The 24543-nt window shown below is 49.9% G+C and overlaps 1 protein-coding gene and 1 long non-coding RNA gene across 2 annotated transcripts in view; one reads left to right on the top strand and one right to left on the bottom strand.

Annotated features, from left to right (window-relative positions):
- Nucleotides 1-8750: 8750 nt before the first annotated feature.
- Nucleotides 8751-11849, bottom strand: LOC123463391. The gene is made up of 3 exons (XR_006638908.1): nt 11795-11849; nt 9617-9827; nt 8751-9238 (listed from the first exon to the last, which is right to left on the bottom strand). It is a non-coding gene; the product is annotated as an uncharacterized LOC123463391 (long non-coding RNA).
- A 106-nt stretch (nt 11850-11955) lies between these two features.
- Synj2 (synaptojanin 2) overlaps nt 11956-24543 on the top strand; it is a 101647-nt gene continuing 89059 nt past the window's right edge. The window contains 1 exon segment of the mRNA XM_045158245.1: nt 11956-12082. Coding sequence (XP_045014180.1) covers nt 11956-12082 — 127 coding nt within the window.

The raw sequence follows: 24543 nt of genomic DNA, 5'->3' as shown, positions 1-24543 counted from the left end.
CGCTTCTAACAGCCACAAGGTTGGTCCACAAAAGCACTGTCGTGTTAATTCAACTTTTTCTTTTTTTTCTTTTTCAAAGTAGGGTCTCACTCTAGTTCAGGCTGACTTGGAATTCACTATGTAGTCTCAGGGTGGCCTCGAACTCACAAAGTCCACATCATCTGTTTCCCGGGAAGACCTGCTAGTGTATAGCCTGTTTCTGGGTACACTGGCTGGAAAGGCCAACGGAGACCTACCTGTGTGTGTGTCAGCGAGCCAGGAGAACTCCCCAAGCCTGCTGATCCTCTTCGAGACAGTAGGAAAACTAGGTACTTCCAACAGATAAAGCCAAAGCCAAGGAGGGAGGATGATAGGGAGGATGCAGGGGGGAGGGGAGGGACCTGGAGCCCGGGTGCCTTCAGCAATCCTCAGTGCTCCTCAGCAACAGGGAAAGGATTCTGACCTGTCTCGCCTCCTGCCTTGAAGAGGAAATAGTTGAATGAGGAAAGAAATGTGAATGTATTTATATTTATATTGTGTGCTCAGGGGAACAAATTATAGCTAGGTTTCTAGGGCAACAGTCAGTCATGCTTTAAAAAAAAAAAAAAAAAAAGACTATAAGGGCTGGGGAGATGGTTCAGCCCTTAAGGCACTTGCTTGCAAACCGTAATAGCCCAGGTTGGATTCTCCAGTACCCACATAAAGCCAGATGCACACACACCTGGAGTTCATTTGCAGTGGCTAGAGGCCCTGGCACAACCATTCATTCTCTCTCTCCTTGCAAATAAATAAAATAAAAATATTCAAGTAGCCAGCTTTAATCTTAAAAAAAGAAAAACAAAGATTAACATCCATTTAAAAAAAAAAAAAGAGGGCTGGAGGGATGGCTTAGCGGTTAAGGCATTTGCCTGTAAAGCAAAAGGACCCAGGTTCAATTCCCCAAGACCCACATTAGCCAGACGCACAAGGGGCACACGTGTCTGGAGTTCATTTGCAGTGGCTGGAGGCCCCGGAACACCCATTCTCTCTTCCCCACCCCTTCTCTGTCAAATAAATAAAAAGAGCAGGGCTGGTGATACACCCCTTTAATCTCAGCACTCAGGAGGCAGAGGTAGGATCACACACAGTAAGTTCAAGGCCACTCTGAGACTACATGGCAAATTCCAGGTCAGCCTGGACTAGAGTGAAACCCTACCTCGAAAAACCAAAAAAAAAAAAAAAAAAAAACAGGAAAAAAAGGGGGAAAAAAAAAAAGAAGAAAAAGATTGTCTGTGCTCCATAGGGCCTATCCTGTGGTCACCTAACCCAAGCCTATGCATTCCCTGCCCCTTTCTCTTGTCCACATCAACTGAAAGGACTGGACAAGTCACTGAGTTTACTGAAACCATGCAACTACAGTTGTGGCCAAATGGGCTCCCCAACCTTCCCAACAAGAATGCTGCATGTGCCTCCCTTTTGCGATCTGTCTATTGAACATAGTCCCAAAGGAATTGAATTTCCCCAGGAGTCTCTTGCTGGGAGAAGGAAAAGGCTTGTGGTATTCACTGTTGTTTTTCACCACTGATGACTTCTTTCTCCCATAGGTCTGCATGCAGCATAGCACTTTCCAGCTTTCTGTCAGCTGATCTACATGGAGGAGGTTTTCAGCTCAGTTCCAGCAGGATTTCTCAGTGATCTTGCAGCCCAAGCATGTGGAGTCTTCAGCAATAGGGTCTTATAAGGGAGGTTTTGATTTATGAGAAAGGGAAGCTTTTAAAGAGAGATTAAAGCTAAAACCAAGGGGGGTGGGGACAGAGACAGAGAGGGAGAAATGGCCAGGTGTGGTGGCGCACACCTTTAATCCCAGCACTTGGGAAGCAGAGGTAGGAGGATCACCCTGAGTTTGAAGCCACCCTGAGACTACATAGTGAATTCCAGGTCAGCCTGGGTGTGAGTGAGACCTTACCTTGAAAAAACAGAATAAAAATAGAGTAAAGTTATAAGCATGTGGACTTAAACTGAGATTTTTTAAAGATATTTTTATTTTTATTTATTTATTTGAGAGAGAAAGGGTACACCATGGCCTTCAGCTGCTGCAAACAAATTCCAGGCTGATGTGCTACTTAGTGCATCTGGCTTATGTGGGTCCTGGGGAATCAGAACTGGGTCCTTAGGCCTCACAGGCAAGTGCCTTAACCGCTAAGCCATCTCCCTTAGATCTAAACTGAGAGTCTGAAAGAGAGAATAAAGCCACAAATGTGTGGAAAGTAATAGAAATTGAGGCTTTTACACATGTTCTCTCTCATATGTGGATCCTAGCTACAGATGACTGGGCTTCTGCGTGAGAATGAAAATACTTAGTAGCAGAGGCCAGTAAGTTAAAAAGGAGACATAAAGGGTAGAGAAAGGAAGGGAGGAGGATACTTAATAGGTTGATATTGTATATATGTAATTACAATGATTGTAATGGGGAGGTAATATGATGGAGAATGGAATTTCAAATGGGAAAGTGTGGGGGTGGGGAGGGAGGGAATTACCATGGGATATATTTTATAATCATGGAAAATGTTAATAAAAATTTTTAAAAAAAAGAAAAGAAAAACCAAAAAAATTAAAAAAAAAAAAAAGAAATTGAGGCTTTTAAAGAGAAATGAGAGTAAAGCTGCTGGCACGTGGAAAGCTCACTTAAGAGAAACTGATGCATGAAGCCACAAAATACATAGAGGATAGAATCTAGAAGCTTGTGTAGGGAGATTGTACAAGGAATACCCCCGGCATCTGCCCTGTGCTTTCCCCATGGAAGAAAGTTAAAAGAGCAAACGGTGGTGACTTAAGAATAGCAGAGAGAAAATATCAAAGCAGAGACCAAGCAATTCAGAGGAGAAATGAATAATTAAGAGAGTTACACTCATGGTTGTCCTGAGTTTAAAGAAATCACACAGGTAGCAAGGGCGTGAGAGTGTCCATGTGGCAGATCTAGAGTGTGAGGGAAAGTCACACTCTAGACTCAGAGACCAGAGGAAAATCATGCGTGTCATCAAAGTGACAAGTTAACCCAAGCTATAAAGCAGAGGCAGGTAGAAGAGCTGTCCAGGACCAAGAAACTTTATGTGCTCTCCTGCCCCCACCCAGCCTAGCGGGATGAGGGGGAAACTAGACTCACATGTAAGCCCGTGGCCCCAGGAAAGAGATGCACAGCCCAGAACCAAAAAAGTGCAGAGACCGCCCGGAAAAAGACAGTAGCCTTTATAGGAAACAATAGGAAAAACCCTATTGGTTTGTAGATTTGGAAGGCAGACCCCAGAGCCAGCCCATCTGGGCTGTCGATCTAGGTGGTGTGCTAGACTGTGGACAGAAGGGGGCGCTGTAGGTAAGTCTTGATCAGGCACAGTTCCATCTCTGCCAAGAGTTCGTTTCTATTCTTTTCTATCTTTTCATTTCTATCCTGTTTTATCTTATTCTCACCTGTTCTTTTCTTTCACTCTCTCCTTGCTTTTCTGCTCAGATTTGGTTCAGCTTTCCCTGGCTCCCCCTCTGCCTTCCACTGCCAATCCACCCCAGGTTTCCAAAGTCCCCATACACCTGACTGGCAGCAGCAGCAGCAGCCACTGCTTTTCCCCTCACAACAGCTGCTGTCCCCCCACCCCCCGGCACTTTGCCCACTGATCCAGCCCTCTCCCTCGGCCCTATCCCCTTCCCTTACCAAAACCACACCTTTCTAAATTTACAGTAATCACCCGATCCTAAGAAAAGCCAGGATCTCAGAACCTCTGCTTGGAAACGTAACAGTCAACGCTTCCTCGGTCTCTTCCTGCGAAGAGACCTTGTTCCCACACAAGGCAGCCTGTTGAATCCTCAGCACACCGCTATTCCTAGGATGTCTTTGGCCGGTGAACCAAAACTTACTCCTCTTATCATTGTTATGCTGCAACCCATCAGAAGAGGGCTGTTTCTAAAGGAGGGTCTGGACAGGAAGCAGACTGTCATCCCCTGAATGGGAGCGCCTGTGGGGGCCCCTCCGCCGCCTGTGCAGGAGACACTAGGGAAGAACCTGGCAGCTTTACCCTTCCCTCCTTACCCCTTTTTCCAGTGCTTGTGCCAGGCCCTGGGGTGCCAGGGACAGACTTTCATTGTGCGAGCTTCCCCAAGGTGACAATGAGGAAGCAGCCAGGTTCCAGCCTTGAAACTTGTCCTGACCCCTGTGGCTTCTCCCTGAATGGAACATTGTTCTAAACCCAAGCAGACCTTGCCACCCTTGGCACAAGAAACCCCCACATGCCAGGGTCAGGTGTGCTTGGGGCTATTTTCCCAACTGTGCTGCAGAGAAGTGCCTGAGGCCTGACTGCCCAACTGGCACCCCTGGGAGGGTCTGCCCCTCCCCCCCGACAGGAGTTAAGCTCACTTGGTTCCCAAAGATGCAGGTGGCAGTGTCTGTGACAACATACCCAACATCCGGGAATAGAGCAGGAAGAAAGGCAGGCATTTGGACCTGGGCTTTAGGAGCACACTGCTGTTTGCGGGCAGCCTGGAGCTGCCAGACACAAGCTGGTAGAGGCCCTGGCAGACTCTGGTGGCATCCACTGAGAGAATGCAGTCTTCTTGAGAAGCCATGAGGTCCCCATCCAGTTCTCAGGTCTTAAGTCATGTGCGTCTGTAAGTGGGTCAGGGTTCATATGCCACTTAAAGCGTTTTTTTAAACTTCTGTTCATTTATAATTTGCAAGTAGAGGGAAAGGAGGGAGAGAGAAAGAGAGAGAATGGGCATACTAGGACCTCTTGACACAGTAAAGAAGCTCCAGATGCATGTGCTACTCTGTGCATCTGGCTTTACCTGGGTACTAGAAAATTGAACCCGGGCTGGCAGGTTTTGTAAGCAAACATCTTTAATGGCTAAGTCATTTCCCTAGCCCCCACTTAAAGTTTTTCTTGGACTGTGAGGATGGCTCAGCAGTTAAAATTTGCTTGCAAAGCTTGTTGGCTCCTGTTCAGTTCCCCATACACATGTAAAACCAGATGCATCTGGAGTTCATTTGTAGCAGCAAGAGGCCCCAGTGAGCCCACATGACTCATTCTTTCTCATTCTCTCTCTCTGCTTACAAATATTTTTTTATTTATCCATGTTCAAGTGTGTATGTATATGTGTGAGCACTCCAAGGCCTTTTGCTGCTGCAAAAGAACACTAGACGTTTGAGCTGCTGTTTGAATCCAGCTTGTATGGATGACTTGCGAATTGGACCCAAGCTGGCACACTTTGTGAGTAACAGTTTTCCAGCCCCTTATATGCCATTTTGACAAGAAGTAATACCAAAATGAACTTCCAAACCAGCTGTTCCTATCAGCTGCTCTCCATCACCTGTTCCAGCCAGCCTACAGGCCCAGACATGCTTTCCAAGCATCTGGGCCACGTGACTTTCACCCCATGTACACACCCTGTGGCTCTGCCTAACAGGAACGTGGCAGATTCTGCAAAGACTCCGCTGTCTCTGTGATGAAACTCCAGGAAACCGAGAAGGTACTAACTTGGTTTCTTTCTGGCTGATAGCTGACAGTTTCTTCTGATAGATGAGCCCCCCCCCCCATCATTCCTTGCTTCTAAGCTGCCATGGACGGAGAGTGCAGGAAATTACTTCCTACTCCCACAATAACTACAGTGACCCCGTTCTTCCCGTGGTATCAGTGTGTCATATGTTTGAGTTGGGAACCTCACCTTTGGAAGGAAAAGACCCAGGTGTTATGACCCAAGTTGCTGTTTATCCAGTGCCCAAGAGTGCCAACCTCCCACTCCAAAGCAGGTGTTCATGCCCCACTCATTTCTGAACACCAGGCTGTGGCGGGTCGAGCTGGGATTTCTGTACACGGAGCCAGCAGAACAGGGCAGTGGCTCACACAGTGCCTGCTACACGCCAGTCTCCATCCTGAGCCACGAGCAATAGCAACATATCTCATTCACACCTCTTCACGTGAAGATGAGGAATCTGAGGTACCAAGAAGTTAAGCAAATTGCTAAGGTAGCTAGCCCACCATGGAACTGCAGATCTAAAGTTCCAAAGCCTGTTGGCTCGTGTTCAGTTCCTCAGTAGCCATGTAAAGCCAGGTGCATCTGGGGCTTGTTTGTAGCAACAAGAGACCCCAGTGTGCCCTTACTTTGTCATTCTCTTTCTTTCTCTCTCTGCTTACAAATGAATACACACACGCGCGTGCACGTGCACACACACACACACACACACAAAAACACACAAAATTGCTTTTTCAAGGCCAGATCTTGCTGTAGCCCAGGCTGACCTGGAATATCACTCAGTAGTCTCAGGGTGGCCTTGAACTCATAGTGAACCCCCAACCTCTGCCTCCTGAGTGCTGGGGTTAAAGGCGTGCGCCACCACTCCCGGCTCTAAATATATTTTAATTTATTCATGGTCAAGTGTGTATGTAGATGAGTGAGCACTCCAAGGCCTCTTGCTGCTACAAAAGAACACTAAACACTAGCCCGTCTGCTTGCAGAATCTTTGAATTTAACTCCTGAGGATTTGATGTGCGGGACATCGTCCTATGCGAGGATGGTGTGCATGAAACACAGCAAGGGAGGAAGCATGGGGGAGGGGAGGGGAGGTGGGGCACAGCAGGGCCGGCAAGCCTCACGAGAAGAGTGTCTCTTTCCCAAAGCCTGCAGCCCGCAGCCCCCACCTCTCCCTCTCTCCCGGCTTGTAGTGTGTTCTGTGCAGGAAAGAATGGAAGGAGTAGACCAGTTACTCCAAGAGTCCAAGGGACAGTGCTTGAAGTGACCAAGAGGAAAATTACTACTGGCATGAGACTGTGGAGTGCATTCTGGGCCAGCATGGGCTAAACTGAGACACTACCTGGAAAAAAATCAAAATAAAAAAATAAAATTATCCAGTGTCATAGTGCCTGACCCCAAATTCTTTTTCTTAGCAAGAAGCAAAGCCTCATGGAAAAATAGAAAAATAGTTGATTCCAGGATAGAAGAAGATATTGGAAAAATGAAGCAACATCCTCCTGCAGCCCCACGCACAAATAAGGGAATTTTCTATTCTATAAATTTATTCGGATGAAAACTGTAAGGTGTGAAAATCAAATCCCAATTGTACATTTAATGAAGCCCTTTCAAGGAAGAGGCAAAGTTAGTGAAACTAAATCCAAAGGAGATCATCAGAGGTCCTGTGGCCTTCACTCTCCCCACATGAGTCAGACCCTTAGAAATTACATTTAACTTATCACATTTCTCGAGCAGGGTAACCATAAGACAATCCAAGAGAAACAAAGGTAATGAGCCCCACACCAAAGGGCAGGCACGAAGTATGCTTACAGGAACCTGAAAGAATGTCCCTGGGAGAGCCAAAGAGAAGCAGCTCAAATTCACCCTGTCCAAGTTGACCGCATGCTTTTGACGAACGGTGAAGTTGATAACTAGTTGTTCATGCATGCAGAAGGCTAAGCAAGAAGAAACAGACTGTTAAAAACATGAACTTTGGGCTGAAGAGATGGGATAGTGATTAAGGCACTTGCCTACAAGGCCTAAGGACCCAGGTTTGATTTCCCAGTACTCACATAAAACCAAATGCACAAAGTGGCATATGTATCTGGAGTTTGTTTGTAGTGGCTAGAGGCCCTGGTGTGCCAATTCTCTCTCCCTCATTTCCCCCCCTCCAACATGCTTGCAAATAAATTAAATTGAAAACAAAATAAAACATGAACTTCTTATACACCGCCCATCCTCTAAACAGCTCCCATAAAGCCATGACTTCCACACAGCCAAATTCAAAGGACAATTCCCTGTCCTTGTCCTTCGTGACCCATCCCAGCCATGGCCATGGCTGACTCTGGCTTGGAGTCCTTGCTTCCTCTAAATACAGGATGCTGCCAGCTGTCCTCTGACTTTCCTGGCTTTCCTTCTCAGTGGCCACTGCTGGTGCCCCAGGTTGGTATAACAAAGGTTGCTGGCCTCAGACTGGACCTCTCTCCTTTCTGGTCAGCACTCAAGCTTCAGGAACACGTTAAGGCTCGAGGATTTAAATACTATACAGCTGACGTTAAAGAAATTAAAGATGGAGGCCACACTCAGTTTCACCCCAGCCAGTTGCCCATGGGCATGGAAATACACTTAAGTCTCTGGATTCCACGTTGCACGCACCCTAGTCCCATAAGAATCACAAAGAGGCTGGAGAGATGGCTTAGCAGTTAAGGTGCTTGCAAACAAAGCCCAAGAACTCAAGTTCAAATCTCCAGGTCTTATATAAGCCAGACACAGTGACGCAAGCATGCAAGGTTGCACGTGTGTCACAAGGGGGCGCATGCCTCGGAGTTCATTTGCAGCAGCTGAAGGCCCTGGCATGCTCATTCTCTCCCTCTCTTTCCAGGCTTGCTGGCACACACCTTTAATCCCAGCACTAGGGTGGCAGAGGTGGGAGGATGACTGTGAATTTGAAGGCCACCCTGAGACCACATAGTGACTTCCAGGTCAACCTGGGCTAGAGTGAGACCCTACCTCAAAAAAAAAAAAAAAAAGTTCAGCTGCCACCAGACGTGTCGTTTCTCCAGCTCTGGAAATCCTCTCCTCACAGAGGAGCCTGCTTCTTTCCCTCTTATCTGAAATAGACTTTATTCTTTTCAACACATTCCAAACTCTTTTTTTGGTTTTTCGAGGTAGGGTCTCACTCTGGCTCAGGCTGACCTGGAATTCACTATGTAGTCTCAGGGTGGCCTCGAACTCTCAGAGATCCTCCTACCTCTGCCTCCCGAGTGCTGGGATTAAAGGCGTGCGCCACCACACCCGGCTCATTCCAAACTTTTAATCCTTTCATCTGCAGAGAAAACAAGCCCAGCACCCCTAGATGGCATCAATATCAGACCCAGTCTTGGGCGGATGCATACCCTGGGTACCAATAAAACTAAGCAAAGCAAAACAAGAGACCCCGCGTAGGACCTTCTGTCGCAGGAGAGGTGGACAGCCGATAGCAGCAAGTTGACTGCCATGTTAGTTGGTGGTTAGTGCGCAGGAGAGAAGTAAGGGAGGGAAAGACGGACAAATGTGACAAACGTTAGTCCACCCCAGCTGCCGAGAAAAAGCCTGATAGAGCACTGGTGGTAGAAATAACAGAATCTACTCCCTCGGTGTTCTGGAAGATCCAGGCAACGTGGCCTCTCCGGAGGCTCCCCCTTGTCTTGACGATGGCTGTTCTCCCCGTGTCTTCACGCGATGCGCTCTCCGTGTGTGTACGTCCATGTGTGTCCTTCCTCTTGTTTGTTTTTGCAGTCAGTGCTGGAGACTGAAAAAAATATCTCCTCATAAAGACACCTTCACGTCGGACTAGGATGTACCTTGATGACTTCATCCTGACTCAGTCACCTGCAGAGAACTGCTGTGTCACGCTGGCCCTGTGGTCGCAGCCATTTCCCTCCTACCCCAAGGCATCAAAATCAAATCAGACCCACTGACCCAGCTGGACCCTCCTCTGTCTCTGGCAAACCAGCCTCCTGCCTTGTTTTTCATGGGTCAGAGGACAGTTCTGCAAAAGCTGGGGACTTTTCTGCCTCAAGTATAACCAGGCACCAAATACTCCTATTTATTTAGAAGCTCTCGTACCATGGCAAAGTCTCCACAGCGGAGACTGGGCACTTTAAACCGGTAGATATTTGCTACTCACAGCACTGGAGGCTGGGAAGTCCACAGTCCAGATGCTGGTGAATTGGTTCCTGGCGAGGGAGAATCCACTTCGCAGCTCACAGATGGCTGCCTCCAAGCTATGTCCTCACATGGCCTTCCCTTGCCCCGATCAGTCACCGCGCAGCGGTCAGGGAGCTGTCTTCACACTTTCTTGCTTTATGCAGATGGTAAAGATGTGACAGACTCCATTTCTAGGAAACAATGTAGTTGCACACTGATGGAAATACACTGATGCGAGCTTCTGTGTGTGTGTGTGTGGGGGGGGTGCACCACACTAGCCCATTCCAAGAGATAGGAACCAACATCTCTGAACCCACCCAAGGGTGACTCCAAGTCAGCCGAGCACCCCACACTCCTCTCTCCAGCAGACCGGGGGTGGGTGGGAGGGAAAGGGGGTCTCCTAACGCCAACACAGGTCCCGGCCTCTGCTTGCACACGGCCCGCGGGCCAGGCTCACACAAGGGGAGACTGAAGCACAGAGCCCCGGTGCTCTGAGGGTCCCCGGGATGGGGGCGTTTCCCCCTCCGGTGCTCTGAGGGTCCCCGGGATGGGGGCGTTTCCCGCCCCGGTGCTCTGAGGGTCCCCGGGATGGGGGCGTTCCCCGCCCCGGTGCTCTGAGGGTCCCCGGGATGGGGGCGTTTCCCGCCCTGGTGCTCTGAGGGTCCCCGGGATGGGGCGTTCCCCCCTCCGGTGCTCTGAGGGTCCCCGGGATGGGGGCGTTTCCCGCCCCGGGGCTCTGAGGGTCCCCGGGATGGGCCGTTTCCCGCCCCGGGGCTCTGAGGGTCCCCGGGATGGGCCGTTTCCCGCCCCGGTGCTCTGAGGGTCCCCGGGATGGGGTGTTTCCCGCCCCGGGGCTCTGAGGGTCCCCGGGATGGGGCGTTTCCCGCCCCGGGGCTCTGAGGGTCCCTGGGATGGGGCGTTTCCCGCCCCGGGGCTCTGAGGGTCCCCGGGATGGGCCGTTTCCCGCCCCGGGGCTCTGAGGGTCCCCGGGATGGGGCGTTTCCCGCCCCGGGGCTCTGAGGGTCCCCGGGATGGGGCGTTTCCCGCCCCGGGGCTCTGAGGGTCCCCGGGATGGGGTGTTTCCCGCCCCGGGGCTCTGAGGGTCCCCGGGATGGGGTGTTTCCCGCCCCGGTGCTCTGAGGGTCCCCGGGATGGGGTGTTTCCCGCCCCGGTGCTCTGAGGGTCCCCGGGATGGGGTGTTTCCCGCCCCGGGGCTCTGAGGGTCCCCGGGATGGGGTGTTTCCCGCCCCGGGGCTCCGAGGGTCCCCGGGATGGGGTGTTTCCCGCCCCGGGGCTCCGAGGGTCCCCGGGATGGGCCGTTTCCCGCCCCGGGGCTCCGAGGGTCCCCGGGATGGGGTGTTTCCCGCCCCGGGGCTCCGAGGGTCCCCGGGATGGGGTGTTTCCCGCCCCGGGGCTCCGAGGGTCCCCGGGATGGGGTGTTTCCCGCCCCGGGGCTCCGAGGGTCCCCGGGATGGGGTGTTTCCCGCCCCGGGGCTCCGAGGGTCCCCGGGATGGGCCGTTTCCCGCCCCGGGGCTCTGAGGGTCCCCGGGATGGGGTGTTTCCCGCCCCGGGGCTCTGAGGGTCCCCGGGATGGGCCGTTTCCCTCCCCGGGGCTCCGAGGGTCCCCGGGATGGAGCGTTTCCCGCCCCGGGGCTCTGAGGGTCCCCGGGATGGGCCGTTTCCCGCCCCGGGGCTCCGAGGGTCCCCGGGATGGGCCGTTTCCCGCCCCGGGGCTCCGAGGGTCCCCGGGATGGGCCGTTTCCCGCCCCGGGGCTCTGAGGGTCCCCGGGATGGGCCGTTTCCCGCCCCGGGGCTCCGAGGGTCCCCGGGATGGGCCGTTTCCCGCCCCGGGGCTCTGAGGGTCCCCGGGATGGGGTGTTTCCCGCCCCGGGGCTCTGAGGGTCCCCGGGATGGGCCGTTTCCCGCCCCGGGGCTCCGAGGGTCCCCCGGCTTCCGGGCCCCTCCCCGGCCTCCGTCCGTCCATATAAGGCCGCGGGCGTCCGGCCGCGTCAGGCCCCGCGGCGGGCGGGAGAGGAATGCGCGGAATCCCCGCCGCCGCCCCAGCCCTCGTCCCGGGGTCGGTTTCCTCTCGGCCCCGGGGCCCGGCCGCTGGGGGGAGCCCGAGCCGAGGGCGCGGGGACGCGGCCGCCGCCTCACCTGCCGGGCCTGAGGGGGAAGGCGGCGCGGCGGGGCGGGCTGACGGGGACGCGGCGGGCCGGGGAGGAGGACGGCGAGGCGGAGGCGGCGGCGGCGGCGGCGGAGGAGTCGCGGCCCGGCGACAGTCCCGGCAGCGGCGGGCGCGGGGCCGTCGGGCGCGCATGGCCCTGGGCAAAGGGCTGCGGCTGCGCGCGCGCCTCGACGCGGCGGGCCCGGGCGGCGTGCTGCTGGAGGCGCGCGGCCGCGGGGACTGCCTGCTCTTCGAGGCCGGCGCGGTGGCCACGCTGGGTGAGTGAGCGGGACCGGCACGGGGAGAGCCGGGGTCGGGGGGAAAGACCGCGGGCGGCTGCCCCGACAGCTCCGGCCCCGGAGGGCCCGGGGGGTCCGGGCTGCGCGCCCCGGGGCTCGCTCTGTCGGAGTCCAGGGCGACACGTGGCGGGGTGGCCGGATGAGCATCGCCTCCCCCTCCGCCTCCCACACACACACACACACACACACACCGGGGTGTCTGTCTGTCTGTCTGTCTGTCTGTCCGTTCTTGGAGAACCCGCCCATTCGGACCCTGCCTCTGGGCGCGCAGGATGCCCCGAGGGGGATGACCTCAAGATGCGCCCCTGGCCTGGGTGCCCTGGTGGCTCGCCCCCGGTGCACCTGTCCGGCTGGCCTCCAACTGCTGGTGGCCCGGTCAGTATGTGTAGCCTGGTTCCAAGTCTCGGAGGGGTCTGTGTGCGTAACAGACCCAGCGAAAACGGCTTTTGCTGTTTCGTGCAAATAACTTGGTGAGAGAGAGAGAGTCCTGTGATACATGGAACGGGGAAGCCAATGTACTCTCTGGTGGGTTTTATACCTTTATGCTGGGAGTTAGACCAGTGTATTTCACCTACGGGCTTCAGAAACCTTGAGGCCAGCATGGTGCTAAGGACTTCAGGGACATTCGCATTGACACTTCACAGTTTTATGAAAGGCTTTTTTATACAATCCCCATTGCACAGATTAATAGACTGAGGTCTGATTAGGCTAAAACATTTGCTTGCCCAGTGTGACACCTACCTGTGTGGCTATTTGGGCAGTGTCATACAATGCATGGCTTCCTAGCTTCCTGATCCCTAGTTTTGTAGCTAACATTGATGAGGAAGTTCCAGGAAGCACCAAAGACAAAAAAAAAAAAAAAAAAAGAAAGAAAGAAAAAACCCAGGCAGGATCGCTAGGAGTTCAATGGTGAACTCCAGAGGACAGGCTTACAACAGTGGTGTCCAGCTGTACCTCTTCTTTGTATCCTTAGCCAAAACACAGTACAGAGCAGGACCATTAATACGTTAGGTGGTCCCAAATACAACAGCCATTCACTTGCACAAAGCCTTCCACGTCTCTTATTTTTTCATTCCTGTGTGTTGACTCCAGCTTTGATATGTGTGTATTTACATTTATGTATGTCTCAAGGGAACATCTGCTTTCACTTCCGTGTCACTGCCATTAACAACATACATATAGTCGAATTACCTAGGTGTGGTGGCACACGTCCCAGCTCTCAGGTAGCGTGGGTGGTGGGAGGATCTCTTAAGCCTGACTGCCCAGACCAGACCAGCAGAGACAACACCGCAAGACCTCAAAGCAAACAAACACAAATGAAGACCAAAGAAACAACAACGACAAAATAGCTGGCTTGCTGTTCAGTCTCCTGATTCCCCAAACAATGTCTTCAGTATTCCCAGTGTCAAGGGTGTTCAGAACCACGGAATAATTATTGCCACTTTATTCTTATTTGGGTTCTGTCTTAAAAAGTCCAAGTTTGGTCATGGCCATAGCCTTGAGAGAAAAACCACAGAAATTTCCATTCCATTTTAGATGTCTACATCATACCGCATTTATCAGAAGTGAGAGATTAATTTCATGATTTCATCAAAGAGACTAAAATATCCTTTAGTTGGATGGCCACAGTGCTAAGCAAAGTTCATGCACGTGTAAAAGCCCCTTTGAAGCCACTTGGAACAGCTAAGAAGAGAGGGCTTGGAGAAATGATTAATGAAAGTAACATAATATGTATCTTCCATCAGGCAATTATGTTTGGGCTGAGATGCTCTGATCTCTTGATCTCACTGGTGATGTCATAAATTTTGCATCAGAGAGGTGGTAATGAAATGACCTGGCATGTTCTCAATGCATATGTAGTCCACATTTGTGCTTTCACCCAACATTTGCTTTTCAGTAAACCAGGGACTGAATACTTTTGTCTGGTTTTCTTAGTTAAATGGAACTACTTTTTAAAAGAAACTATAGCATTTGATGATATTGCTGTCACGAGGGTTAGAAGAGAGCCTTTTTTTTTTTTACTAGAAAGTTATTGTTTCAAACTTTTAAAGCATCCTTAGTGGAGCTGTAGAGAGAAAAAAAAAAAAAAAGTCCTAAATGTATCTGTTGTTGGAAGCTCTGATCTTGAAATCCCTATCTTTATTTCCAGGACCAGCTTGTGGTATTACTTTGTTTTCCTTGACAAGGCTGAAGGCTTTCCTTTTTTCCAAGGAAGCTGCACTCTCTACTGGGGTGTTTAAGCAGAGGAGGGAGGGAACAGCAGTGCACTTCCGTTATTCCAGTACTGAGTGAACTCTTTCCTGGAGGGCAGCAAGCGAGGAGGCAGCCTCCTTGTCTCTTTGGCTGTGGTTTTCCTGTATCGCTTGTCCCCAGTGAGGCCTTCAACTCACAGCGATCCTCCTATCTCTATCTCTGCTTCCCGAGTGCCGGAATTAAAAGGCATGAGCCACCTCGCCTGGCCTCTGCCCTGCAAGTTTGCAGATGCCTACCAAGCACTCCTGAGTTTACTGGGCCCAGTAGCACATCCCTTCCCACACCGGTTGACAGTACCTTCCTAACCCATTTCACTGCCAAGGGCTCCAGATTGAGGAGTGCCCCGTCGAAGAGCTCGCCTCTTCCTTGTGTGGGGAGATGGAGGATTGGGTTGGGTGGAGAGTTTAGGAAGTGTTCATGATGCATGACTCTTTCTGCCCTCACGTGTGTGTGTGTGTGTGTGTGTGTGTGTGTGTGTGTGTGTGTTGTGGTATATGACCATGCAGCAGTGGCTGGAAGGATCATAGGCTGTTCTATTCCATCTCTTCTGTCCATTCTTTCTTCAGAATGCCAGAGTTTCTTTTTTTTTTATTTTACGGATTTGTTTTAATTTTTAAATTTTTATTAACATTTTCCATGATTATAAAAAAATATCCCATGGTAATTCCCTCCATCCCCACCCCCACACTTTCCCCTTTGAAATTCCATTCTCCATCATATTACCTCCCCATTACAATCATTGTACTTACATACATACAATATCAACCTATTAAGTATCCTCCTCCCTTCCTTTCTCTTCCCTTTATGTCTCCTTTTTAACTTACTGGCCTCTGCTACTAAGTATTTTCATTCTCCCGCAGAAGCCCAATCATCTGTAGCTAGCATCCACATATGAGAGAGAACATGTGGCGCTTAGAACGCCAGAGTTTCTTATGGGTCGCAGAGCTTGCCTTTTTCTGCAAGCCCTGGTTATTCTCTGGACTCTGCTCCCCATGGGACTAGGGTTACAGGTATGCATGGCCATACCCAGCACTTTATGTGGGTCCTGGGGAAGGGAACTCCATCTCTCAGTCCTCCTTGGGCCCTCAAGCTTGTACAGGAAGTGATTTTTTTTAAAGTTGTTTTTGTTTATTTTTATTTATTTGAGAGTGACAGCCGGGTGTGGGGGGGAGCGCTCCAGGGCCTCCAGCCACTGCAAATGAACTCCAGATGCGTGCGCCACCATGTGCATCTGGCTAACATGGGTCCTGGGGAATCGAGCCTCAAACTGGGGTCCTTAGGCTTCACAGGCAAGCGCTTAACCGCTAAGCCATCTCTCCAGCCCAGGAAGTGATTTTAACCGCGGAGACATCTCTCCAGTCCTGCCCTCAGCTGTTCTAATCTGTTCTTTTCTTGTGTCATATACAAAGTCATCTTGCCTGACAGCAGGATTATTGAGTGAATAATTACAAAATCCTGCTTTTAGGGTTTTTTTTTTTTCAAGGTAGGGTCTCACTCTAGCTCATACTGACCTGGAATTAGTCTCAGGGTGGCCTTGAACTCACAGCTGTCCTCCTACCTCTGCCTCCCAAGTGCTAGGATTAAAGGCAGGCACCACCACGCCCGGCTCAAAATCCTGCTTTTAAACGAATTAGTTGAAAATCCTTTATGGGGGTGCTGGATCTTCCTGAGGCAAAAGAGCTGTGGGTGCGGGCTCCAGTTTGAAAGGTTTTCACAGTGTCTTCGTGGTAGCTGGCATCAGAGGTTGGAGCAGGTGGGAAGCCAGAGCCTTGCTGCAGTCCAGCAGTAGCATGCAGACGCTCAGCCCTTGCGTGTCAGGACCACGGTGCGTGCGTCCCTCTCGGTGTCTATTGGACATGAGGCAGACACGTGAAGGGAAACGTGCTGACCCTCAGTGAGTTCCCTTACCTTCCGTGTGCACGCCATGTCAAAGTTTAGGGTTCTCCAAACTGCCCCTTCTAGAGTGGCAGGGGGAGAGAGGTGGAGGAGGCCTTTGAGAATCCATCAGTGAATACGCCTCAATTTTCAGGCGCTCCTGGGAGAAAAGGATGTATGGGCACAGCTGGCTTCCTGGTAGTCCCAGCTGCTGCATTTGTGTGAGGCCACAGGCATGCTTGGTTTGAGTTGGTAAAGTGGCCAGAGCCCAGCTAAGCTCCATCAGAAGTATTTCCTTGGTCAGTTTCTTAGGCTTTGTGGCCCAGATTGATGTTTGACCCGTTTAAGGGTATCAGAGAGAGCCCAATAGGTGGCCATTCATTACGTTCTCCAGAAGAGAGGTGGAAACGCATGTGGGGCCAAGGGACTTGAGCCTTGCTCAAGGCAAGCAGATGGCTGGCCTGTATAACTTGGGTGTGGCTGCTTTCCTAACCTTTAGGCTTTCTCTGTGCCATTGTTTTCAAAGAGGTTAACTAATTGTGTCCTTCTCCCTGTGTTTTTGCAAGATCACGATTTCAATTTTCTCTGGTCTCTCATTTTGACCATTGGCTCAAAAACTTAACCTTTAGTTCATTTCATTTTTATGTATGTGTACATATGTGTATGGATGTCTATGATGTATGTGTGTGCGTGTGCCAAGGCACATGTGTGGAGATCAGAGGACAACCCCGAGGTGTTTGCTGTCTCCTTCCACATTTAATTTTCTTAGATTGGCTTTTTTTCCCCTGCCTTCCATTTATGTATGTATATCGAATTTTTATTGTGCAGTAAACTGAAAATGATAGTTATACATATTTGTAGGGACAAAGTGGTGTTATGATGCACATAGGAATGATTAAATAAAGCTAATTAACAAAGTAAGTACCTAAAATACCATTTTTTTGTGCTGACAAATTTCAGTTTACTCTCTCAGCACTTTAAAATTACCCAATACATTATTAACTGCAGTTACCATTTATGTATGTTCCCAGTTTACTTGACAGATTTTTAAAAATATTTCAACTTATTTACGAGAGGAGGGAAGAGGGGAGAGAAGGGAGGGGAGAGAGAGACTGAGGGTGAGAATGGGCATGCCAGGGCCTCTTGCCACTGCAAATGAGCTCCAGACACATGCACCACTTTGTGCATCTGGCTTTACATGGATTCTGAGGATTCAAACCTGAGCCAGCAGGCTTTGCAGGCAAGCGCCTTTTAACCACTGAGCCATTCCCTCAGTCCCACTTGGCAGGTTTCAACAGCAGAAATGGTAGGGTAGATCGATTCTGGCTAAATGCATTTTTTTTTTTCAAATACAGTGATCACTTGGGATTAAGTCACAACTGGAAGAACTGGGTGTTCTCCTCAGGACTGAACACTTATTGGTGTGCTCAGAAGGTGGGCCCTCAGTAACACCAGCCCTCGCCCAGGGCAAGAGAAGGCCGAGAGGACATGTGCGCTTGGCTGTTGCGTTTGCCCTTCTGGATGATGCTCCTGCTTTCCAGAAGTCTCTAGTTTGTTATGCAAATTGCCCAACTCGCTTCCTGCCACAGAGAGGCCCCCTCCCAGGGCTCCAGACTGGCTACCCCTAGGTTCCAGGGGTAGGGGGGATGGGTGGAACTGAACCCAGATTAGTTGGGCATCTCCTGTGTACACTTGAGGTCTTTGTCAGAGGTTAGAAGCAAAGGGGCCAGGCCCTGGTGACTGTCACTGCTGGCCACATTCTAGATCTAGCCTTCCACGTAGTCATGGGAGAATGATTCCCCAGGTAAAGGGCAGAATGTGTTGTATTATTTAAGTTCACTAGTTGAGTGAAAGAACAGCCCAGCATTTGAGATGTAGAAGTGTGTAGTAGAAGACCCAGGCCCTGCAGACTTCCTAGTTGGTCTGCTCTGGGCACCTACATTAGTGTGGGCTGTGTCCCACTTCTGGAGCATTCCTTCGGTGCCCCAGTTCCACACTGTGATTTCGTGTGTGTGTGCGTCTGATCAGTTTCTGTGGCCTTGCCAAATAAGGACTGGGACTGTTTTTCCATGAATTGTCCTTCATGCCCTAGAGAAATTGATCCAGGCTCAGTCTTGAGCATTAGTTTGGGGGACCCTAAGCATTTCTGGATGGGCTGGGTGGCATGGTGACCAGGCCACTGTGAGACAAAAATCAGACTAGCCAGGTGTCCAAGTCTGCCCAAGCTCTCAGAACTTGCTGCCCTTCTATAAGACACACAAGGCTGTTAGATGGCAGACTGGGTCGCTCTAAACAGACCTCACTGGGTGGGGCTTTTCCCACTGTTCATGTAAATGTGACTCATCCTTTTTTTCAGGAAAATGTAGACAAGCGAATGAAAACCTTTGTAAGTATGAATGGCTTTGGCCCAGATTCTGCATGTTGAAATAGTCACAAATCACAAGCCCATTTTGTTTTAAGGAGGTTTGTTACAAGCTGTTTTCGTGATATTTACTGGTTAAACAAACTTTGGTAATAACTCGATAATAATTAGAAGGGTACCATTTGCCATTCTCAGTGGCATACATGTATTAATATATTTAATCATGATCCAAGTGCTGTTTTACTAGGAGAAGCAGAGGCACAGAGAGGCAGGAGAACTTGCCTGGGCTGGGAAGATGGCTCAGCAGTTAAGGTACTTGCTTACAAAGCCTACCAGCCTGTGTTCTGCTCCCCAGGACCCATATAAAACCAGAGGCATAAAGCGGCACACATTTCTGGAGTTTGTTTCCAGGGGCAAAAGGCCCTGCCATGCCCATTACCCAGCCCTATTAAAAAAAAAAAAGAAAAAGAAAAAGAAAAAGAAAAAGAAAAAGAAAAAAAAAACTTACCTGACATTTCACCTCTAGTTAATGGCATAATCATGATTTGCATAAGGCCTAAGGGCCCCAAAGGACAATATATTCAGTAAAATGTCATTCTTGGCAGAAAAACAAAGATGTGTTTGAAGAAAGACTCCCTGTGTCCCATTGTCTTGGTGCTCATCTGAGGTTTGCTGGTGAGTGTATCTGCCAGCTTTCCCTCTGATTAGAGCCAATTTTACCCGACACACTTTTTTCAAAGAGGAGGCTCCTGCTTGGGAGCCAGTCACCCACTTTTCTTTTATATTTTTTAAGCTATTTTATTAATTTTGAAAATAGAAATCATAATATTTTTAATTATTTATTTGCAAGCAGAGAGAAAGATAAAGAACAGACAGAGAGAAGAGAGATGTGAGAGAGATTGGGCATGCCAGAGCCTCTAGCTGCTGCAAACTCCAGGTGCATGTGCCATTTTGTGCATCTGGCTTATGTGGGTACTAGGGCTCATTAGGCTTTACAGGCAAACACCTTAACCACTGAGCAATCTCTCCAATCCCCAGCCACCCACTTTCTTTTTTAAAAAAATTTATTTCATTAATTTATTTGAGAGAGAGAGAGAGAGAAGATGGGCACATCAGGCCCTCCAGTCCTTGCAAAGGAACTCTAGACACATGCACCACCTTGGGCATCTGGCTTATGTGGGTCCTGGGGAATTGTACCAAGGTCCTTTAGCTTTGCAGGCAAGTGCCTTAGCCAGTGAGCCATCTCTCCATCCCCCAGCCACCCTCTGTCTGAGAAAAGCTGCAGCATTACCATAGGTAAGCCTCGTAGTTAGAGGAACTTGTGTGCTTAAACCCTGTGTTTCTTGAAGACGGACCCTAACCTGTAGTATTCTTACCTGTGGGTGCTCTGCACGTGGGTCAACCCGATGCAGTAACCAACTATGTTCTCTAACGAAGGGAAATGTTGAGGCCTCAGGCTTCCCAAGGGCACTCTGTCATAGGTGAGGTGTGGGGTTGGGACCATCCTAAGATGTCCAGGATTTGGGTCAAGAGAAGTTCCTAAGTGAGGTTGTGTGGCTTACAGAGGAGGAGATCCATCTGCCCACATTGGCTTGTTTGGGGATCTGGGGGCTCAGAGCTGTGCACTGAGATGGTGCTGGGCAGACGCTGGCCCCTTTATCAAGGGCCCACGTAGGAAGTCCGGATACACCTAAGTGCTCCTGTGCATCAGAGCCGTCAGCACTTCTGGCATACGTGGCTGGCAGGGTGCTGCTTCCTCCTGAAGTGTCCTGTTCAGAAAATGCCACAGAGCAGGGTTGTTTGGGCATACTTTAGCCTCAGAGGACAGGTGGCTCATGTCTGGTGATCCACACAGCTCAGGTTGCAGGAGCACATCCCAAAGGATGAATGTGGAAGTCCAAGTTTAATTTTATGGCAATTTTAATTTTATTTTATTTTGAGAGAGAGAGAGAGAGAATATGTGTGCCAGGGCCTTCAGCCACTGCAAAGGAACTCCAGACATGTGCACCCCCTTGTGCACATGTGTGACCTTGTGTGCTTGCATCACTGTGTGCCTGGCTATGTGGGACCTGTGTACTCAAACATGAGCTCTTAGGCTTCACAGGCAGCTGCCTTAACTGCTAAGCCATCTCTCCGGCCTTAAGGCAGGTTTTTGTTTGTTGTTGTTGTTTTGTTTTTGTTTTGTGTGGAAATGAGTCTTTGGTGAGGCATCTGCCAGATTAGGGAACTGGCCCTTGTCTCCCTGCCTCTTCGCTTGCTCGGCTTTGCCTTCTCCCAGCTGGGACACTGGTGGCCAGCGGGACACCGATGGCCATCCCTCCTGCACTCCTAGACTCCATACACAGTGCCACCAAGACCCCATTTTTTGTTCTCAGAGCATATCTGTTTTCAATAAAGCTATTAATGTCCCCAGAATAGGGTTCCATCCCTTGCCCTGCTGCTCCCGGCCGGTCAGCAGGCGGCTCAGAGCCTCCCAAGCCCCCGAGGCAGGTGTGGACACCAGAGACAGGACTTTGGCTCCACATGTGCCCCACGGCCTCAGAGCTGCCTGCTGCCATGGGCTTTGGGAGGGGGGTGATGTTGGATGATGTCAGATTGTTCCCAACTAATGCTCAGGCCCATTCTTGTGTCAAAACTAGAACAATGGCTGGATGGTCAGTGAGCCCAGCATCTAGGGGCAGTTAGCCTCCCCGCCATCAAGGACTGCCTTTGTGTGAGTGCAGAAGAAAGGGAGTAATGGTGTATTGAAGATGTGAATTGGTAAGTCATCTTTACTCAGAAAAAAATCAATTGATCTTCCCTTTCTTTAGGTCTGACTCTAGAATGTTCTAGTTGTTAGTGCCTCCAGACCCCTCACATGTTCCTTTTCTGAGGGTGACCACTGCGTGTGGTAACATTGACCTTTGTGAGACTTACTGGGACAATAGGATACGGGGACTCCTGCTTTGCTGGTCAGCTGTAGGGTGACAGCGCCTTTCTTCCCGAGAGGAAGCACGCAGCTTGTCAGAAGCAACTCAGAGCGGCGGGTGTTTAGAACGAGAGGCTGCGCGCATGTCTACTCGATGGAGAAGTGATGACTGTTGTGACCACAGCGAGAGACAGACAGCCTTCAGGGTTGCCATGAGTGAACACTCTTTGGCCATCCACTCACATTTCCCGGGGCTCTTGTTAAAGTGAAGATTCTGTCTCGGTTGTGTGGGCCTGGGCAGAGTTGCGAGTCTGCGGGAGGTCCTGGTCTGTGGGCCACATATGGGGTATCAGGGCTGTGGCACTGAGGAGTCTTGAACTGCGGCCTGGACTCCTTATACTGCTCTTCCCCGTGTGGAAGTGTATCATTTCACAGCTCAGAAGCTTAATCTGAAAACCAGTGAATTATAACTCATATTGCCTTTCCTATGCTGGAATCCCATTTGCCATGTTTGCGTGCGTGTGTGTGTGTGTGTGTGTGTGTGTGTGTGTGTGTGGTGTATGTATGTGTGTGTGCAGATGAGCACACTTTGTGTTCACACGTGTGGAGGCCAGAGTAGAAGGTCAAGTGTTCTCTATTGTTCTTAAGTGTGACCTTTTCAACCAGGGTAGTTGGGATGAGTCGTGCACTCCGTTTACCAACTTTTGGGTCCATCACTCACTTTCCTTCCTTTGTAACATTGATCATGGAAATATGAAAATGTTTTCATTCATCTTCTCTCTCTCTCTCTCTCTCTCTCTCTCTCTCTCTCTCTCTCTCTGTGTGTCTTCTGTTGGGTACCACAGCAATGTAATGTCATTGGTGGAATTGTGTCCCCACAAAAGATATCTTAACGTCTCAACTTGTAGTGCCTATAAATGTGATCTTGGAAGTAGGTTTTTTTTTCAAAAGTGATGAAGAGATAAATTAAGCCAGGTGTGATGGCACACACTTTTAATCCCAGCCGTGAGTTCTAGGACAGCCTGAGACTACATAGTAAATTCCAGGTCATCCTGGGCTACAGTAAGACCCTACCTAAAAAAAAAAACAAAAGGGAAGATAAGGTCACACTGGAGTATGCCAGCATGATTGGCCCTCAGCCAATATGGCTGGTGCCCCTGTAAGAAGAAACACACACACACACACACACACACACACACACACACACACACACACACACGGCAATGCTGTGTGAAGAGACACACAGGGAAGAAGGCAGCCACACACAGGCAGAAGTTAGAATGATGCCCCCACAAGCCAAAGTGCCCGAGGCCACCAGAAGCTAGGCAAGGCGGACCTCTAGAGCTGTGAAAGGAAATCCCCATTGTTTTTAGCACTTTGCCCTGTTGGTGGGACTTTGTCACCACAGTCCCAGGAAACTAGTCCAAGACATGATGTATCTTGCTCAATCCTATATTCTCAGCATTGTCTGTTGTAGGAAGAAGCTCTGTATATACTGATGAGTGGTGCGCAAGATCAACAAGAGTTTACTCAGTTTAGCACATAGAAAAATGCTTATAAAAAGTTCATTTACTTGCAAGCATAGACAAAGGAAGAGATATAGAGAGAGTAAGGGAGAGAATGGGCATGTGCCAGGGCATCTTGCCACTGCAAACAAACTCCAGATGCATAAACCACCTTGTGCATCTGGTTTACGTGGGTTCTGGGGGAAGAGAACCTGTGTCCTTCAGGATTCAAAGGCAAGCTCCTTAACCACTAAGCAATCTCTCCAGCTCCACAATTTTTATTTTGGTTTTGGTGGTGCACTCCTTCAATCCCAGCACTCAGGAGGCAGAGGTAGGAGGATCGCCGTGAGTTCAAGGCCACCCTGAGATTACATAGTGAATTCCAGGTCAGCCTGGGCTAGAGTGAGACCTTACCTTGAAAAACCAAAAAAAAAAAAAAAAAAAAAAGAAAAGAAAAGAAAAGAAAAGAAAGAAAGAGAAGAAAGAGGTGTGTATAGGCAGAATGGGCATGCCAGGGCTTTTAACCACTATAAACAAACTCCAGACACATGCACCACCTCGTGCATCTGGCTTTACTTGGGTCCTAGGGAATTGAACACAGGTGGTCAAGCTTTATAGGCAAGCGCCTTAACTATGGAGTCATCTCTCCAGCCCGATTCATTTCTTTTAAGAGATAGCTATTTGCATATGTTGAGGAAGAGGTAGACATTTAGTAAAAGATGCTTATGTAATTGACCACTTTGATGCCTGACAGGATATTTTAAAATATTTTATTTTTATTTATTTATTTGAGAGAGAGAGGGGTTGGGGATTTAGCTCAGTGGATGAGCGCTTGCCTAGCAAGCGCAAGGCCCTGGGTTCGGTCCTCAGCACCGGAAGAAAAAAAAAAAAGAGAGAGAGAGAGAGAGAGAGACAGAGACAGAATGGGAATGCCAGAGTCTCCAGTTACTGCAAATGAACTCCAGACACATGCACTCCTTGTGCATCTGGCTTACATGGGTACTGGGGAATGGAACCTGGGCCCTGCTCAGCCATCTCTCCAGTCCCACTGACAGAATTCTTGCTTTATTTAGCTGAATTGAGACCAGGCCATGCTGGGTGCATGGGCTCAGGAAAGAAAAGACCAGAAGCCTTGGTATGCCTGCAGGACCAGGCTGCTCCTCCCCACCCAAAGAGCGTGTGGCTTTGTGGTGGCTCATGCGGTGACTGCTCCCACAGCCACTGGTCTAGCAGCTAGCTCCTTCCCTGTCCTAAAGCCTTGCGTGCCGCCAGAGCCAGGGTCCCTTATAGAGATCCCGTGTACACATAGCCTCCGGAGTTCATGCACGGGACATGCTGCTTTATGAAAATTGGCACAACCAAGGAGGTCCAATACTTAGCATCCCCTTGAGAGGTTATAATTCACTTATAGGTCTTTCTGGTCCAAAGGCTATTTTCCAATTAAGGTCATTTTTAAAATTTAAAACTTTCATTTTTATCTATTTATTTGAGAGACAGAGGGAGAATGGGCATGCCAGGGCCTCTAGCCACTGCAGAC

Source organism: Jaculus jaculus, chromosome 9 (genome assembly GCF_020740685.1).
Source record: "Jaculus jaculus isolate mJacJac1 chromosome 9, mJacJac1.mat.Y.cur, whole genome shotgun sequence".
Taxonomy (NCBI): domain Eukaryota; kingdom Metazoa; phylum Chordata; class Mammalia; order Rodentia; family Dipodidae; genus Jaculus; species Jaculus jaculus.
Note: the sequence above shows the minus strand (reverse complement) of the source record. Positions and strands in the feature narration are given on the sequence as shown.